General features: G+C 38.8%; 1 protein-coding gene across 3 annotated transcripts in view; it reads left to right on the top strand.

The window, feature by feature from the left end:
- Nucleotides 1–19,511, top strand: part of NSUN7 (NOP2/Sun RNA methyltransferase family member 7) — a 60,704-nt gene that overhangs the window by 6,586 nt on the left and 34,607 nt on the right. For all 3 annotated transcript variants that reach the window (XM_029932191.1, XM_029932189.1, XM_029932201.1), the window contains exons 3-6: nucleotides 4,234–4,292; nucleotides 4,659–4,789; nucleotides 16,668–16,820; nucleotides 17,796–17,979. In XM_029932191.1, coding sequence (XP_029788051.1) covers nucleotides 4,234–4,292; nucleotides 4,659–4,789; nucleotides 16,668–16,820; nucleotides 17,796–17,979 — 527 coding nt within the window. The remainder of the gene's footprint in view (nucleotides 1–4,233; nucleotides 4,293–4,658; nucleotides 4,790–16,667; nucleotides 16,821–17,795; nucleotides 17,980–19,511) is intronic.

Here is a 19,511-nt window from a genome sequence, read left to right as displayed (position 1 = left end):
TTCACTTAGCATAATACCCTGGAGTTCCATCCACATTGCTACAAATGGCCAGATTTCATTCTTTCTCATTGCCATGTAGTATTCCATTGTATATACAGACCACATCTTCTTGATCCATTCATCAGTTGATGGACATTTAGGCTTTTTCCATGATTTGGCTATTGTTGACATTGCTGCTATGAACATTGGGGTACATGTGCTCCTATGCATCAGCACTTCTGTATCCCTTGGTAAATCCCTAGCAGTGCTATTGCTGGGTCATAAGGGAGTTCTACTGATAGTTTTTTAAGAAACCTCCACACTGTTTTCCAGAGCGACTGCACCAGTTTACATTCCCACCAACAGTGTAGGAGGGTGCCCGTCTCTCCACATCCTCGCCAGCATCTATAGTCTCCTGATTTGTTCATTTTAGCCACTCTAACCAGCATGAGGCCAACACCATTTATTTAAGAGACTTTTTTCCATTGAATATTCTTTCCTGCTTTGTCAAAGATTAGTTGACCATATAGTTGGGAGTCCATTTCTGTGTTTTCTATTCTGTTCCACTGGTCTGTGTATCTGTTTTTGTGCCAGTACCACACTGTTTTAATGACTACTGTCTTATGACTTTGTAGTATAGCTTGAAGTCCAGAACTGTGCTGCCTCCAGCCATGCTTTGCCTTTTCAGATTGCTTTGGCTGTTCAGGGTCTTTTGTGGTTCTCAACAAATTTTAGGATTTTTTATTGTAGCTCTGTGAAAACTGCTGGTACTATTTTGGTAGGGATTGCATTACGTGTGTAGATATATTTGGGTAGTATAGTCTTTTTGACAATATTTGTTCTTTCAATCCATGAGCATAGAATGTTTTTCCATTTCTTTGTGTCATTTTCAATTTCTTTCATAAATGTGCTATACAGTATACAGATCTTTTACCTTCTTGGTTAGTTTTATTCCTACTTATCTTATGGTTTTTGATGCAATTATGAATGGGATCAATTCATTGATTTCTCTTTCTGCTGCTTCATAATTGGTGTATAGAAATGTAACAGATTTCTGTATATTGATTTCATATCCTCCAACTTTGTTTAATTCATGTATTAGTTTTAGCAATATTTTGGTGGAGTCTTTTGGGTTTTGTACATAGAGTATTATGTCATCTGCAAATAGTGAAAGTTTAACTACTTCCTTGCCATTTTGGATGCCTTTTATTTCTTTTGGTTGTCTGGTTGCTGAGGCCAGGACTTCCAGCACTATGTTGAATAACAGTGGTGAGGGTGGACGGTCCCTGTCTTGTTCCTGACCACAGAGGAAAAGCTCTCAGTTTTTCCCCATCGTGGTTGATATTAGCTGTGGGTCTTTCGTATATATTTTATTTTAATTATGTAATGATTTTGTATTTGGTGATGCCAGCTTCCTTTCCCTGGCATTTACTTCTCTGAAATGTTCTTTCAGAATGTTAGGGCCTACTCTTACTAGTTTTGCCAAAAAAGGATTTAAATAATTTTATTGTTTCCCTCGTTCTACACACACACACAAATATATTGCATATTATAGGAGGGCCTTGACATTCTTTTATTTTTTTATTTTTAGAGAAACAGAGTGAGCATGAGCAGGGGAGGGGCAGAGAGAGAGAGAGAGAGAGAGAGAGAGAGAGAGGGAATCCCAAGAGGCTCTGTGACACCAGCACAGAGCCTGACATGGATCTCACTCACGAAACTGTGGGATCATAACCTTAGTCAAAATCAAGAGTCTGACACTTACCTGACTGAGCCATCTAACGGCCCCAAACGCTTGACATTCTTGAAGTGAAGATTCTAGAGGTCCCTCACATGAAACTCTATGAAAACATATTAAAAATAGAGAGGGACCTCTCTCTATTTGATCCAGAAGAGAGTCAAAAGAAAGGAAGATTCCACCTCCTAGACTGGGAGGGATGATGAGATGGGCTATGTGAATTTTAGGGGCCTAATAAATAGCACTCCTCCTTTACACTTGAATTTGGACCCACTGAGAGAGGAAAAAAATATAGGTGTTTGGGGACATGGTTTTTGATCTCCAGCCCAGTGGCTTGCAATCCTTTACTACTGAATTAGAGACATCTCATCTGATCCGTGACACAGCTGGAGAAGTGTAGGGCCGCTCTGCTGCAATTCCTGCAGATGTACCGGCAGACAGTCTTTGTCTAGGGAAGGCCCCTCCCTATTGAAAACATGAAGAATGGAGGTTAAGAGTCCTCTTCAACAGACTGGAGAGAACAGGCTTTAATTAGTGGGGGACAGGGAAGAGTTCAAGTTCTTGTGCTGAACTACGTAGGATAGGCAAGGTTTACAATTTTCAAGTAAATCTTGGTAATTCATATTAGTCATTAAAGATGTGCTTTATATAGCCATTCTGGTTTGTTATAAGGAAGGAAGGTGAAGAAAGGCAGCGTAATGTTTTGGTGATGAGCATGCACTTTGGTGCCAGACTGAGTTTGAATCCTTGATTCGCCACTTGCTGTGTGACTGTGAACATCTTACTTACCCATTCTTTGCCTCATTTCCTAATCTATAAAACAGGGATAATAATGATACTTAATTCACAGGGTTGTTATGAGAGTTAATTGAATACCAAATGGAAAGCACTTAGAGCAAGATGTAGCACATAGAAAGCGCTGTCTAAAATATAGTTACCACTGTTGTTGATATTACCATATGAGAATGTTATGTGAATTGTAGATATACAAAAGTAATGCATTCTGCAGAATATCAAAGGCAACCCAAATATGTTATCAGTTTGACAAGACCCCCCCCAAAGGATAAATGCGAAATTGGCAAAATCATCATTATTTTTTACATCCTGCCTCTCCTATTTCTTAGGAGCTAAGCATCTCCATTACTCAAAATTCTATAGTCTGTTCAAGTTAGTTGCCTTAGAAGCCCTTTATTCTTATGATGACCAGATTTTCTGTGATAAAAATTGGGACCCATGCTGAAAATCTCTGTGAAGTGGTTAGGAATTGGTTTGCTAGTACTTAGGGTGCAAAACTAAGTCTTAATTTCCTTATAAATGAAATGGAGTTATTGCCTTGTATAATACAGCCATAATTGCTGGCTCAAATATGGATTAGGACTCCCAAAGGATTTCCTATGAAACTTGGAGTCTATGCTGCCATAAGTCACTTCTTTTTAGTTTCCCCATCCCCCAAAAACTGAAATTCAAAAGTACACTGTGCATATAGTAGCTTTTCCACAAATGTCCAATGAATTGAAGCTTGCTAGCCTAGCTTCCTGCTCAGCTGATTAAAACATTTGTTACATGATGTATATGTAGGTTGAAGTAGTTGCAACAAAAGGAACACTCCTGCACACTGTTGAGGTTTTTTCAATGTGTCTACTGGTTTCCCTTTAGTACCTTTGCAATTATCTCTCTGCCTGCAATGTTTCTTCTCCCAGATCTTTCTATGGCTAACTCCTTGTCGTTTGGGTCTTAGATTAAATGTCATCAGTGTCTTCACTAGTGAGTCCTACCAAATATTTCCGTAAGAAGTAAGACTGATCTAACACAAACTCCTTGAAAGAATAAAGGAAGAGGGAAAACTTCCCACCTGCTTTACAAGGCCAGTGCAGCCTTGATACCAACATTGACAAGGATATTATAAGAAAAGAAATGATAAACCAGTATCCCTAATGAACATAAACATAGAATAAAGCTAAATAAAATACTAGCAAATTGAATCCAGCAACATATAAAAAGGATATGGCATTTAAATTAGATCCTCTTAAATGTTTTTTGAAAGACATAAAGGTTGGAATTCCTTTATTACTACTTTAGGTATTCAGATAATGCTCCTTTGACTAGGATTTCATGTGAAGCCTGGGTCCTAAGGATCCAAGATTCATAAATATGACAAATATTCAACATGTTATTATAATTTGAGTCTGTCAAGAATTGAGGTATATTTTAATTATGAAAGTAAAGGTATTTGGTGGCATTGTATAAGGTGTATCTTTTTAATGTTTGTTTATTTTGAGAGATAGAGAGCAAGTGAGCATGGGTGCAATTGAATGAGGGAGGGGCAGAGAGAGAGGAAGAGAGAAATCCCAAGCAGGTTCTGTGCTGTCAGATGCAGGGCTTGATCTCATGACCTGAACTGAAGAGTTGGATGCTTAACCTACCGCACCATCTGGGTGCCGCTTAAGTGTATTTTGATTCCAAGCTTTTCATTTTCAGTTTTGGTATTTTCAGTAACAGATATTTTCCTTGTCTTGCAGATCAAGATATTTTGGAAACTATATTAATAGACAGCTATATCTTCCCAAGTGCCACAATAGTAAGTAGACAACTTTTATATAATTAGCTGTCTCATGATTGTTATTTAGAAAATACTAAAAAGGCTTTAGATTTAAATACTAGTTTGCTTAATGCTGAGACCTATATCCTGAACTCTCTCCTACTTCTAACACTGATTCTAGTCCTTTCATTGTGATGACATACCAAATATTGTCTCTTTAAAATGGTTTATTTTTTCTTATTGGATTTTTTTTTCTGTTTGGAAATTCTTCTGTATGTCTCAGTACAGCCAGGCTATGTAAAAATAGTCATATTTCTGTTCTCTTATGAAAACATAGTGGAATAGAAAATATTACTGTTAGGTATTGCTTGTATACTTTTCTTTATGTGTGTTTCCCCCTGGTAGCCAGATCATTTGAGCAGTCTTATTATTGTGATGCTGTATGATTTCCAAGATAGAAAATTTCAAGCTCGTTTCCTTTCTGATAATGAAGAGCCCATAGCAGAAGTTCAAGAAGTAGAGAACCTTCTTAACAGGTAATTATAAAAGTGCAAAGGATGTTTCATAAGAAATCATTATTAGTATTTTCATTGGTAAAATTGTATACAGTAGAATGTGTAGATAAGTGTCAAAAATTTATGGAGAAAATATATAAAAGTTCATGTTTCTTGAGTTCCTATACAAACAGCCTTGAGCAGGTTAAATATTCTGTTTAAAATCAAGTTGTTTTGGAAAGCTTGAACTGTAAGATCCAACTTGTGTTTGGAAAATCATGAAAAATTTCTAGTAGTGTTTAAGCACGTACATAAACTTCATTTGAAACACCTATTATTTATTTACTTAGTTTTATTTACAGCTCTTTAAAAAATCTAACATGTATCAAATGAGAAAATTCCACTACTTTGGCTAATTAAAAAAAAAAAAGCTTCGACATAGTTAAGAACAAACAAACATGTTTTAAATCTGTTTTCCTTTTAGCCTAAATATTGGCAGAAATCTACTATGGGGATAATAATAGTTCCTACCTAAAAAGGTGGTTGGGAAAATTAATTAAACAAATATACGGAAAGTACTTAGTTTAGAGCCACACACATAGGAAATGGTCAATAAATGGAAGTGCCACTGTTGTTAGGCTTTTGTTATCCTGTTGTTGAACCTTAATGGAAAGCAGAATATAGCTACAACAATGTTGTAAGAAGATTTTTACCTAATAAGTAATCTGAAACAGTTATCAGTAGGATATCTGATATTGTATTGTTATGGGAAATTCAAGGAGATTCATTTAAATTGTTGAAGGCTAACACCAGAGGACTCAGATAATGGAGTAATGACGATAGCTTACATTTACTGAGCACTTAATGTATATCAGCCACTGTTGTAAGGGGCTCTCATTAATAACAGGGTATGAGGAGGATACTGTTAGCAACCTGTATTTTGAGACGTGGGAAAACTGAGGCCTACACAGGTTACAGGAACCTACCTAATGCTATGGTTCCGAGAAGGGAGTAGCCAGATTCCAATTCAGGAAGGCTGATTCCAGAGTCCGAACATTGACTATTTATATGCCACTACTCCTTCCACTTAGGATAGTGAGGTTTGGTTGATGTACTCTGGAAGACTAAAGATAAGACACAGTCATACCTCGTGTCAGATGTAAGACGGCGAAGAGCAAGCGCAGGCACAGGTACCTACTCGCTGTATTAGATGAGTGAGGGCTCACCCCTGTTTACCGTGTGTGGGTTTCTGGGTAGCCACCTCACTGCCCACCCCATCAATGGGCAGTCTGCCTCCAACCACAGGCGTCCAGGATGGGTGCACATACATCAGAGAAGAATTGGTGGGGCAGTGTGCTAAGGGACAAGCTCAGAGTTTCAGCTTTGCTGAGCTTCCCTCAGGTTCTATTTGACTTAGACAGGACTCGGGAGACATCGATGGAAACCCCATCTTAGTTTCGGTGAGCCCAACAAGAGCTGGGGTTAGCCTGAGTCAGCCAGAAAAGCCGCAGGGCTCTAACCAAGTAAGAGAGACCAGACTGCGTTCAGCAGCAGTGGATTTTTAGCTGAATGCTAGCAAGGCAGGTATGAATAGAACAGGCAGAGTTCATGGCTCAGGAGGCCAAAGGAACCAGAAGATATTACTGTCAAAGGATTCCTGATTCCCCAGGCTTTCCCCTTCCCCCATAATACCATGCTGCCTCCTGCCTTGACACATCCCGGTTACATTCTTGTCTGTGTGATAGTTTTTCCCTTTCCAGTAAAGGTTTATATAATGCAAATCGTATTCCCAAATTGGTCAGTTTACCAATCAAATGAACAAATTCTTAGTATATTTAATTTAAATTAAATATACTAGGAGAAATGCATGTATGTAGTGATTGAATTGCAGAGAATAGTAGAGCAGTATGCATTTCTAAAACACCAGAGTTTTTCAGTCAAGAGTCTCAGCTTCCAAGTAACCGAAGCCCTCTTTAGTTACTTTGAGCAAAAATAAGAAAGATACTGGGATGTATCCTACACCCAAAGACTCAGAAAGAGAATGAAATTAGCAGGAATTGGAAAGGTTAGGACTTTCTTTATCTCTGCTTCTCAGTGTCTGCTTCATTCTCTTTTTCTCTGCATATCTGCCTTGTGCTTCTCTAGTCTACATGGAAAAAGTCCTACTCCTGCACCCCACTTCCTGAGCTTACGTGTTACAGTTGTGTTGTAGTTTCTTCATGTAGACGAGCTTATCATCTCCATTCCCCAATTCTAAATCCTAGCTCCCCCAGGAATTTGACTGGCTCCATGTGGCTCAGGTGCCTTCCCTTGGGCCAGTCCGCCATAGCCAATAGAGTGCGACTCTGAACTCAGACAGGGTGGTCACCTGTTGTAGAGCAAGCTCTGTAGATCTTCTAGGGTTTGGGGCTGGGGCTGTTTTCCCCAGGGAAGTAGAATCATTGTCAGCTTGAAATGGACCTTAGTATGTTTCTGCTGAGGGGATAAAAACTAATTTTAAGAGGTGATAGAGGAAGTAATTATTTAGCAAGAAACTGAATATGAATGATTTCTTTCTTATGAAAATTCTGCTTGATCTTTGTTGTTGTTATTGTCTCTGCCAGAGATCCTTGTGTTTTATAGTCTGTGTACCAACTTGTATCTTTTCCTTCATTTATTCATGGCTTTGGAGCTATAATCCAACATTATACCTATTATCATTTTTGACATATGCAAGGTCTTTATGAACTCCTTCCTTGTATAAAGTCAGTTCTGTTTTTAATACTATGTGCATGGGTTAAATAAAAAGATACCACAGCCTCTTCCTTTCTCCTTCCCCATGCCCTCACACTAGCCCAAAAATCTGTTCCTGCTGAATAATTTGTTGGACTCTGATGCAGAATTGGAGAATGAGCAGTGAAAGACTAGAGAGGCAGCCGCAGGGGAAAGAGTTAGTAGTCCATCCTTCCAAACCACCCCAAACTATTCATCCTGAAATCTTCCGCGTTACATTAAGGTGCCAACATCTGCCTAGACATTATCCCTGATTCGTCTTTCCTCCCCATCCCTGTGCACATACCATACCTAATGCTGTAACTCCATTGGAAAACATGTTTCATGATCTACCTCTTTCCATGTCCACTACTACATTCCAGATCCAAGCCACCAGCCTGCTACACTGGCTTCATCATTGATTCCCCTGCATGTAACTCATACTTTCCCACAATCTATTCTCCATGGCAGGTAGAGTGATATTTTTAAAACATAAATTATTTGGTTGTGAGAGAGGGTCTTGGATGAGACTTACTGTAAACAACTAGGAAACTGGACAAAAATTTATGAGGCAAAGATTTGGGGCATTAGACAGGAAGCAGCACAGAAACTTGATCCCTGAGAAAATGAGACCCAATGAGGTAAGCACTAGAACAGTCCTGGCTTTGTGCCTCAAGGTTCTTTCCAACCAAAGTACAGGAAGGGGGATCCCAAGAGGAAAACGGGAGTCTCACTAGGAAAACAGATCAGAATTTTGAAAGGTTGAATGATCATCTGTCTTTCCTTCTCTATTCTATTTAAGTGGTAAGGTGATTTATATTGACTGATTGATGAATGTTAAAACCAATCAGGCACTTTGGGGATAAATTACATTTGCTCAGATATATCCCTTTTCTTGTCTTCCCCAAATTCTCCCATTTCCTATAATGCTCGTTTCTCATTTGCCAAAACGTTCTTTGAATACTTGTTCATGGGTTTGTTTAAAACATTTTTTTTAAGTTTTAAAAAATTTATTTAAGCAATCTCTACACCCCATGAGGGGCTCAATTTCACAACCCTGAGATCAAGGGGTGGTTGCATGCTCTTCTGACTGAGCCAGCCAGGCGTGCCTGTTCACAGGTTTTATATCTCATATTCTTTCCACCTCTTCTTGGGAAATTCTTATCCTATTTCACTTAATTAATGAATATTCTAAAACCGTTGTCAGTATGATGTCTGATTTTATATTCATATGAGAAATTCAGGCAATTGAGTGAATTATTTTTGGCATTAAGAAAATATTCAATTAATATTTAAAGGGAACCATATAAACAATACACAAAAATAAATTTGAAATGGATTAAAGACATGAATATAAGACCAGAAACCATAAAACTCCTAGAACAAAACATCAACTGGGTCGCCTGGGTGGCTCAGTTGGTTGAGCGGCCGACTTCGGCTCAGGTCACGCTCTTGCGGTTCGTGAGCTCGAGCCCCACAACAGGCTCTGTGCTGACAGCTCAGAGCCTGGAGCCTGCTTCAGATTCTGTGTCTCCCTCTCTCTCTGCCCTCCCCTGTTCATGCTCTGTTTCTCTCTGTCTCAATAAACAACAACAACAACAACAAATTAAAAAGAAAAACAACCATAGGCAGTAAGCTCTTTGGCTTATCAGCAATGTTTGTTTGGACCAGTGTCCTCAGGCAAGGGTAACAAAAACTAAAACAAATAAACAAAGGCTAAAGTAAATAAAAGCTTTTGCACAGAGAAATCATCAATAAAAAGGTGAGCTACTAACTGGGAGAAGATATTTGCAAATCATACATCCAATAAAGGGTTAATGTCCAAAATATACAAAGAACTTACACAACTTAAGATATGTGTATAAAAATACAACTGATTAAAAAAAAAGGGAAAGGGCTTGAACAGGCATTTTTCCAAAAGAAGGCAAACAGATGGCCAACGGGCACATGAAAATATGATCAAGATCACTATTCATCAGAGAAATGTAATTCAAAACCATCGTAAGATACCTGACACCTGTCAGACTGGGAATTATGAAAAAGACAAAAAATAAGTTTTGGCAAGGATGCAGAGAAAGGGGAATCTTTGTATGCTTTTGATAGGAATGTAAGTAAGTTAGTGCAGCCACTATGGAAAACATTATGAAAGGTTCTCAAAAAATAAAAATAGAACTATTATATGATCCAGGAATTCCACTGCTCGAGATTTATCCAAAGAAAAGGAAAACACCAATTCAAAGCGATATACATATCCTTGTATTCATGGCAGCATTATTTACAATAGCCAAGATACGGAAGCTATAGATGGATGAAGATGTAATGTGTGTGTGTATGTGTGTGTGTGTAATTCAGCCATAAAAACCAATGAAGTATTGGGGCATCTGGGTGGCTCAGTCATTTGAGTGTCCAACTTGATTTCAGTTCAGGTCATGATCCCAGGGTCATGGGATCGAGCCCCATGTCGGGTCCCACACTGACCATAGAGCCTGCTTAAGATTCTCTCTTTCCGCCCCTCTCCCCTGCTCACATGCACTCTCTTTCTCAAATAAATTTTAAAAAGAATGAAATATTGCCATTTGCAACTACATGAATGGATCTAGAGGGTATTATGCTAGGTGATATAAGTCAAAGCCAAATACCATGTGATTTCACTCATGTGTGGAATCTAAAAAATAAATGAACAAACAAAACAAAACAGAAATAGACTCAGATACAGAAAGCAAACTATTGGTTATCAGAGGAGGGAGGATTGGAGTGAGCAATATGGGTGAAGGGGATTAAGAAATACAAATTTCCAGTTATAAAATAAAGTCATGGGGATATAATATATAGCATAGGGAATATAGTCAGTAATATTCTAACAACTGGTGACAGATGGTAACTAGACTTAATATGGGGATCATTTCATAATGTTTAATGATACATACCTGAAACTAATAGGATATTGTATGTCAATTATACATCAATTTAAAAAATAAGTAAAATAATGGAAGGAAAATGGTGTATTAGGATTCTGTTCTGGCAACTGATAGTACCCCAACTCAAATAAGGTTTGGCAAAAGGAAGAATTTATTATAAGGTACTTCATGGAGACTTGAACATTGAGATGGCCGAAAGGGCTGCGATGTGGCTGTTCTACTATGTCCTGTGACTTAAAGATCATCAGGCTCCTCTTTGACTGTGGTCACTGCACTGTATGCTTGGGCTTCATTCTCTTCTCTTTCTTTGTTCCTGGACTGGGAAACCTGGCTGCTGACAACTCTGGAGCTTTACAGCTTACAACACCTAACACTAGAAAGACTGGCTTGATTCTCTCTTGCTGCATCCAAAAATTGCTTGACCCTGTCTCGAATCTGGTGCCCGCCCTCTACCCATCAGCTGTGGCCAAGGAGACTGAGTCAGTTAGGGACCCCTTACAAGAAAGTTATATGCTTTTTTCAAGCCCAGTGATTAATTTTATGACAATTGTTCTAAATTCTTGCTCAGTTATGTTGCTTATATCTGTTTTGAGCAGTACTGTGGCTGTGACTTCTTCCTGGAATTTCTTTAGAAGAGAGTTCTTCCATTTTGTCATTTTGGTTAGCTTTCTGTCTCTTGTCAGTTTTAAAAGCTCATTATGCACTCTGTACCTGTTAGTATTGCTATATTAAAGGAGGATCATTGACTGTCCAGGGCCTGTCCATTCAGGAAGTGTTCTTTTAATGGTGTCTCTTGGTTTCTCTTGTTGTGCCTTTGGTTTTTATTTCCCTACTCAGTGATATTTGGGACTCTCCACCATGTGTACTTTGGCTTGTTTCTTGAGGTAGCCTCACGCACGAGGCTGTCTTCTTTGCGGACTCCGTGTCTTTTCCTCCCACTCTTGGAGATCAGAGTATTGTGGCTTCAGTCCTTCTTAGTTTGATAGATGCGGGCGGGTGAAAATTGCAGAGCTCCCTGCTTCTCTGCCATCTTGCCCCCTCCAAGAAAGTTATATGAATAGAAGGAGGAAGGGAACATTTTCAGGAGAGGGGGATTTCTAGTCCCAGGAGGAAAGTGGCACTTAGAGTGCAAACCAGTAGGTTTCTACCATAAATGGAAACATTGATATGCTAAATGTGTCTACTAAGAGCAAGAACTTCTGATTAACTAGACATAAGCATCGCCCCACCATGATCAGCTGCTAGTCAGAACCAGTCAGAATAACATTCCCTGACTTAGGAAACGCAACACAAAAACGTATAGGCAATATGCCTTTCCTCACATGTGCAGTTATGACAGAGACATATTCCTAAAATACAAGTTTTTTTCTTTGTTATTTTATTCCTAGCAAATTGCATTTCTCCACCACATCATGAATCATCACTGATTTATCCAAAATAACCCACATGATTTCTTATCAAAATAAGAGAATAAAACCTATTACAAGCAGGTGATTTGGATATTTTCTTTTGGATTTATGTATTATCCAATTATATTGGAACATATTTCTGTTTACCTTCTATCCATTTTTTTCTCTCAATTATGTTTTTCCAGGGCTCTATAGGAATAAATATGAAAATGATACTCTTTTTTTTTCCTGAAAAATACTGCAACTGCTTTATTATATTTAGAAATCCAATAAACCTCTAATTACATAAAATAATTAAAGGAAACATTGGGAACAATTCTTTTTACCATTATTATTAGGCTTAAAGTTCCTTGGGACATGCTATGTAAGGTATAATTTGATATTGCATATTAGTTTATTTCATTTGAGGCCTAGGATACCTTCCTTTAGAGGAAGCATTTATACTTTGCTCCTGGAAGGCCGCCGCTAGCCCTGGGGCATGAACAAACCCAGGTGACTTAGCCTATTCTGGGATTGAAATGATTGAAAGCTGGGCTTCATTTCTCGTGACAGCAAGTTATTCCTTTTTACTTTATTCCTGAGCTTGTTTTTTGGTGACACAGTTTAAAGCCTGAGGCCATCATAAAAGCCCCCCTCCCGTAAAGTTGGCATGCCCCAAATTTCCAGTTTTGTTCCCCGTGACCAGCGAGTTGTCTTCGGCTCTGCAGATCTCTCAACTTCTCAGGCACGGTTTGCAGAATTGGTGGAGACTTTTCACAGATGATGATGCTTCTGCTTAGAACACTGGACAGCTTTCTCAAGCCCCCTCCCCCCTCAGCCCTTACTCCTGGCTAACTCCTACTTCTACCCTTACGGCTTAGCCCAAATGTAATTCCTGGGAAACTTTCCTTGACTCCCCTTGGCCACTGTAGCCTTCCCTTGTCATAAAAACTTACATTATTGAAAATTAATCGCTTTGTCTCCCCTTACTAGACTCTGCACTTTGAGATATCAGCAACAGTGTCTTCCATGCTTATCCTGTTTCTGGGACATAAAACAGTGCCTGGGATATAGTAAGGACACAAATATTTGTTCATGAATTAATTTATATTTCTCTATTTTTTAATGACCTTCCATTTCCTACAGAAAAAATTCCCACTTCCTCTGCATGGTTATGTAAGACTTTTTGTGATTTGAGGCCTGTATCTCTCACCACCTCACACTTTACAAATACGCTTTGCTTGGGGCGCCTGGGTGGCTCAGTCGGTTAAGCCTCTGGCTTTGGCTCAGGTCAGATCTCACGTTCGTGGGTTCGAGCCCCGCGTAGGGCTCTGTGCTGACAGCTAGCTCAGAGCCTGGAGCCTGCTTCCAGTTCTGTGTCTCCTTCGCTCTCTGCCCCTCCGCCTCTCATGCTCTGTCTCTCTCTCTCTATCAAAAATAAATAAAACATTAAAAAAAAAAACAACAAAAAACAAATACGCTTTGCTGTTCAACATCTCTGTATCTTTATGGTGTTCTGTCCTCTGTGTGTCTTTTCTCCCTCCGTGGTCTGGAAAACTCATCACGTCTGTGTCTTTTCTTGTGGTCTGGAAAATTCTTGTTCCTCCTTTAAGAGTTCAAGTTTCTCCTCCTCTTAGAAGTCACTTTAAGCTGTTTCTTGTTCTTCTTCTGTTAAATTTACTTTCTTCTTTATCTGTGTATCTTATAGCGTTCATCATGTTGTACTGTAATTGTTTATATGTCTATTATACCACCAAATTATAAATTACTTAAGGGTGGAATCCCAGGTTTGATCACACTTCTTCGTTAACAATATTAAAAGAGTAGGCTTATTAATTATTATCACTTCTTGAATAGCTTGACTTGGAAATACATTTTCAAAAGTATCTTTGCTACAGTTCTATAAGTTAGATACTAGTTCCTAATTCCTAGAGCTTAGAAAAGCTAAATAACCTGTCTAACATCATGTGGCTAGTAATTGGTGAAACCAGAATTTGAACCCAGGTAATCTGATTGCAGAGTCCAAACCGTATTGTCTGCAGAGACAGAGAGAGAGAATGGCAGAGGGAGAGGGAGAGGGGATGTGGTGTGGTATCACCCTTAGAGGGGCATTAAACAGTTCCATGTGTGGCCAGAGGCATGGATGGGAGTGGCGGGAAGGTGGGAATTGAGGACTGAAGAGTTGGTTCAGGCTAAATTACTGATATCCTAGTGTGTCATGATAAAGAGTTTAGGTTCTGTCCTGTAGCTAATGAGTTCATTTTGGATGTAAGCTTAGAAATTACATAACTACAATTTAACATATACAAAGACAGCCTTGGCTGTGTGGTCAACAGGTTCCTGGCAAACAGAGGTGATTGGGCAACCCTCTGTGATAATGTTCAAATTACAGCAGAAGGTGGACTTCTGGATCACGAATGTTGAGAATGGTTTTTGCTTCCGTTTTCATAATTGCAGTTCACCTTACAGCTATGGGAGAAGATTTTTTGTAACCATAGGATATTTCATTTATAATGTAATGTATGTCTGGCTATCTTAATAGCATTGGATTTGGTCTTTATCCTCAATCTGATATTGTATATTTACACAAAAATCCTTATAACTGTCTATATATTTCAAATTATTTTTGTGTGAGATGTGCTGGGTAGCTCAGTCAGTTCAGTGTCTAACTCTTGGTTTTGCTTAGGTCACGATCTCAGGGTTGTAAGATTGGGCCCGGCATCAGCCTCCGCACTGGACATGGAGCCTGCTTAAGATTCTATCTCTCTCCCTCCCTCTATCCCTCCCCTGCTTGTGTGCACACATACTCTCAAAAACAAACAAACAAACACATAAATCCAGCTCTTGATTTTGGCTTGGGTCACAATCTCATGTGTCAGTTCTGTCCCTGTGGTGCGGAGCCTGCTTGGGATTCTTTCTCTCCCTCTCTCTCTGCCCCTCCCCTGTGCTCACCTATACATGCTTCCCCTCTTTCTCAAAATAAATAAATATCTATTTTTAAAAAAATAAAAAAGGGTGCCTGGGTGGCTCAGGTAAAGTGTCTGACTTTGGTTCAGGTCATGATCTCACAGTTTGTGAGCTTGAGCTGATCTTGAGCCCCGCATCAGGCTCTCTGCTGTCACTGCAGAGCCTACTTTGGATCCTTTCAGGGCACCTGGGTGACTCACTGGACAGACTCCTGATTTCTGCTCAGATTCATGAGTTTAAGCCCCACATCAGGCTCTGCTCTGACAGGAGCCTACTTGGGATTCTCTCTCTTTCTCTCTCTGGCCCTGCCCTCTCAAAATAAAGTAAAAATAAAAATAAATAAAATTCATTTATTATCTGAAAATTTAGAAAATTATTTCTCTGTGTACTCCTTCCCATATATGCAACACATATCTTTTTCTAGACTTCATAGCTCTAATTTTTATATTTAATGATTGAATAATTCAGTCAATAGCACTTATAATGGTAAATTTGAACTATATAGGTATTTGGAAGGACTCTTTATTTTTTTTAATGTTTTTTATTTATTTTTGAGAGACAGTGTGAGCAGGTGAGGGTCAGAGGGAGAAGGAGATACAGAATCTGAAGCAGGCTCCAGGCTCTGAGCTAGCTGTCAGCACAGAGCCTGACGTGGGGCTTGAACCCACGAACTGTGAGATCATGACCTGAGCCAAAGCTGGACGCTTAACCGACTGAGCCACCCAGGTGCCCCTGGAAGGACTCTTTAATCCAAAGCAGTCTGTACTCAGAATACCTCACACGTATGATATAGAATAGTAATTAGGCCCTTTATATTATTAATTTATTTTTTGATGTGCATAATGTATTATGTAATTGTTTATGGTGTCCCTTGCTGTAGTTGTGATATTAGAAGGTAGTATTATACAAATATAATTTCATTACAGTCCTAGAAGGCTTAATGTTTGGTAACCCTTCCCTCTCCTTCCCCAGGTACTCCATCCACGTTCTGTCTCTTTCCCGCTCCCTCCCTACTGCCCCTCCCTCCCTTATGCACGTACACATGTTCACACAGAAACATGTGAAAGGTTCTCATTCTACTGAGTAAATAAGAAGTTTGACCTTATGAAGCTTGCTGGAGCCACATGTACCTACCACTTTGGTTGTACTTGACTCTTCCATGGCATCACTTCCCCATTTCTCATTCAAGGTTATCCTTGAGGTTTATTTTTCATTTAGATTCCTACTGTGAAAATGATGAGTATGGGTCAAGAGTAAGTCTTGTGTTCTCATTTATTAACAATTTTCTATCAGGTCAAGAAAAATCTGTTTGGACCTTCATGGTGATGCTAACCAGTTCTTGTTTTTCTGTTCTGTTATGGGATAATCAGAACTGGGAAGGAGTTGATACAGATTTATGATAGTTCCTTAATCTTATCAAGACTACACTGTTGGCAACTCTGACAGTAACTAGCCTCTAACGAGTGTCTGCCATGTGCCAGGCACTGTGCTAAGTATTTTACACACATGATTGGTAATCACCACATTGATAGCAAGGTAAGTTGACCACATTTTACAGATGAGAAAACAGGCTGAGAAAAGAGATTTCATTAATAAACCTGACATCACACAGCTAGTAAGTGACAGAAACTGAATTTAACTTCAAATTTGTCTGACTAAATTCCACACTTCTTTCACTACGTAAAATTTCGTTCACTCACTAATTGATATAAATATCTGAGGAGATGCGTATCTATCAGATTTCTAATTTTAAATATTTTATACTATAAAAATTTGAAGTAGAATTACAGAAATATTTGTTAGAATTCTAATTCTAATTTGTGAAATTTTCTAGTGGAAAATTGATAGTCTTGTCTTCAATGCAGTAGTCACCAAAAATGGATTTTCTGTCTCTAGTTTTAAGATAAAATTGGCTGCAGCACTGGCCAGATGTCGAATCAAACATGATGCCCTTTCAATTTACCACATTCTTCCAGAAACAGTTAGGAACCAGGAATTAAGGGCCTCCACTTTGCCACTTTATGCTTGGATAAATACTTGTAAAATCAGGTAAGGGTTTTAATCAAATTCTTTATTTATATTTCAAGTTGCTAGCCTTTCCAAATAATGTGATAAGAAATACTACCTTTTTACTGGTGGGTGGGGTGCATCTAGGGGAGTGATTGGGAAATCATAGTTTAGGTCAGGGTCTTTTCAACAAATTACCTGCAAACTGGTGTAGTGTCTCTGGAAAACAGTATGGAGCTTCCTCAGAAAGTTAAAAATAGAACTACCCTACGATCTAGGAATTGCATTACTAGGTATTTACCCAAAGAATACAAAAATACTGATTTGAAGGGGTACGTGCATCCCGATGTTTATAGCAGCAGTATCAACCATAGCCAAACTACGGAAAGAGTCTAAATGCCCATTCGTTGATGAATGGATAAAGATGCAATGAGATATAACTTAGCCATCAAAAAGAATGAAATCTTGCCATTTGCAATGACATGGATAGAGCTAGAGGGTATTATGCTAAGTGAAATATCAGTCAGAGAAAGACAGATACCATACAATTCCACTCATTTGTGGAACTTAACAAAACAGATAAACACATGGGAAGGGGGAAAAAAAGAGGGAGACAAACCTCAAGAGACTCCTAATGATAGAGAACAAACTGAGGGTTGATGGAGGGAGGGAGGTGGGGGATGGGCTAGATGGGTGATGGGTATTAAGGATGAGCACTGGGTGTTATACGTAAGTGATGAGTCACTGAATTCTACTCCTGAAACCAATATTGCACTGTATGTAAGTATCTAGAATTTAAATAAAAATTTTAAAAAGCCCACCAAATTCCCAAATGGTCATTACATAAATATGTTAACTTTTCTGTCTTTATCTTTTAACTTAAGGTTGGCTAAAATTATAAGTTTCATTAGATGCAATATATGCAGTGATACTTTTTTTATTTTAGGAAAAAGATGGTGATGTTAAATGCATTTTTAATATATTTTTAAATTACAACCTAATATTGCATATTTACAGCCCTGAAGAAGTTTATTATACTTTGAAGAAAAGAGGCTATCATAAAGTCAAATCTGTATTACATATTGATGATAAAGTCTTTGCTGTGGACCAACATTGCTATGATGTCTTAATTTTTCCATCTCATCTTAAAAATAATCTTCTAAATACAGATCTTTTCAAAGATTATAAACTTATTTTTCAGGTAAACATTTACTTTCATTGTGATTCTCAATAATCCTACTTAAAGGATCCCTCTATTTGAAAATAAAACCTAACAAGGGGCACCTGGGTGGTTCATGGGTTAAGTGTTGGACTCTTGATTTCTGCTCAGGTCATGATCTCACGGTTTGTGAGATCAAGCACTATTGGGCTCTGCTGACAGAGCCTGCTTGGAATTTTCCCTCTCCCTCTCTTTTTGCCCCTCCCCCCACTCTCTTTCTCTCTCCCCCTCTCAAAATAAATAAACCTAAAAAAAAAACCACTTAAAAAAAAAAAACCCTAGGGGCGCCTGGGTGGCTCAGTTGGTTAAGCCTCTGACTTTGGCTCAGGTCAGATCTCACGTTCGTGGGTTCGAGCCCCACGTAGGGCTCTGTGCTGACAGCTAGCTCAGGGCCTGGAGCCTGCTTCTGGTTCTGTGTCTCCTTCTCTCTCTGCCCCTCCGCCTCTCATGCTCTGTCTCTCTCTCTCTGTATCAAAAATAAATAAAACATTAAAAAAAAAACCCTAACAAACTGATTATATTTTATAGATTATCAAAGAGGTTAATAAAGCCTAATTTTCTTTTTTATGTCTTTATTTTATTTTATTTTGAGAGAGAGAGAGACAGAAAGTGGGCAGGGGAGGGGCAGAGAGAGGGAGACACAGAATCTGAAGCAGGCTCCAGGCTCTGAGCTGATAGCTCAGAGCCTGACATGGGGCTCAAACCCATGGACTGTGAGATCATGGCCTGAGTCAAAGTTGGATGCTCAACTGACTGAGCCACCAGGCGCCCCAATAAAGCCTAATTTTCAACCCTGAATAATAATTAACATCCCTACAGTCAGTGTTCCTATTGTATGTCAGCATCTTTGTCCCATGTAAAGTTATGAAGAATATGTTCTCCTTCTTAGACTCTATAGATGGGGAGACTTGTCTTGCTGGCAGCTGAAAGGCTGTATTTTTCTCTTCCAAGGAAGGATTAAAAAAAAATGCAATGGGGGTGGCCGAGTGGCTGAGTCATTTAAGTGTCCAACTCTTGGTTTTGGCTCAGATCATGATCTCACAGTTCCATGAGTTCGAGCCTCTCATAGGACTCTGCTTAGCTCGGAGCCTGCTTGGGATACTTTCTCCCGCTCTCTGCCCCTCCCCCAATTGCACTGTCTCTTTCTCTCTCAAAGTAAATAAATAAATTAAAAAAAGTGCAATGATACCTTTCCTACCTTCCATTTCTGGGGAAGATGCTAGTGTACTTTCCTGAATTTGAAAATGCAAGATGTAATACCTTCCCATTATTTCTTTAATATGATCTTACAGCCTTGATTTGTAAGAGGTGTGTGATGACTATCAATGCAGGGAGTGAATATGAGGTATAATGTGGTTTCAATAGGATGAAAAAAATTGTATTAATTTTATGTCCCAAGATTCTAATTCTTGCCTCAGATTTACCTTGTTTTTCTAAGTTTTATTCCTTGAGCATCTATATTCTTGCGTAGAATGTCTTGGCTTTATCTTGTAGTGATACCTATCCTATTGAGC

Source organism: Suricata suricatta, chromosome 1, assembly GCF_006229205.1.
Source record: "Suricata suricatta isolate VVHF042 chromosome 1, meerkat_22Aug2017_6uvM2_HiC, whole genome shotgun sequence".
Classification (NCBI taxonomy): domain Eukaryota; kingdom Metazoa; phylum Chordata; class Mammalia; order Carnivora; family Herpestidae; genus Suricata; species Suricata suricatta.
Note: the sequence above shows the minus strand (reverse complement) of the source record. Positions and strands in the feature narration are given on the sequence as shown.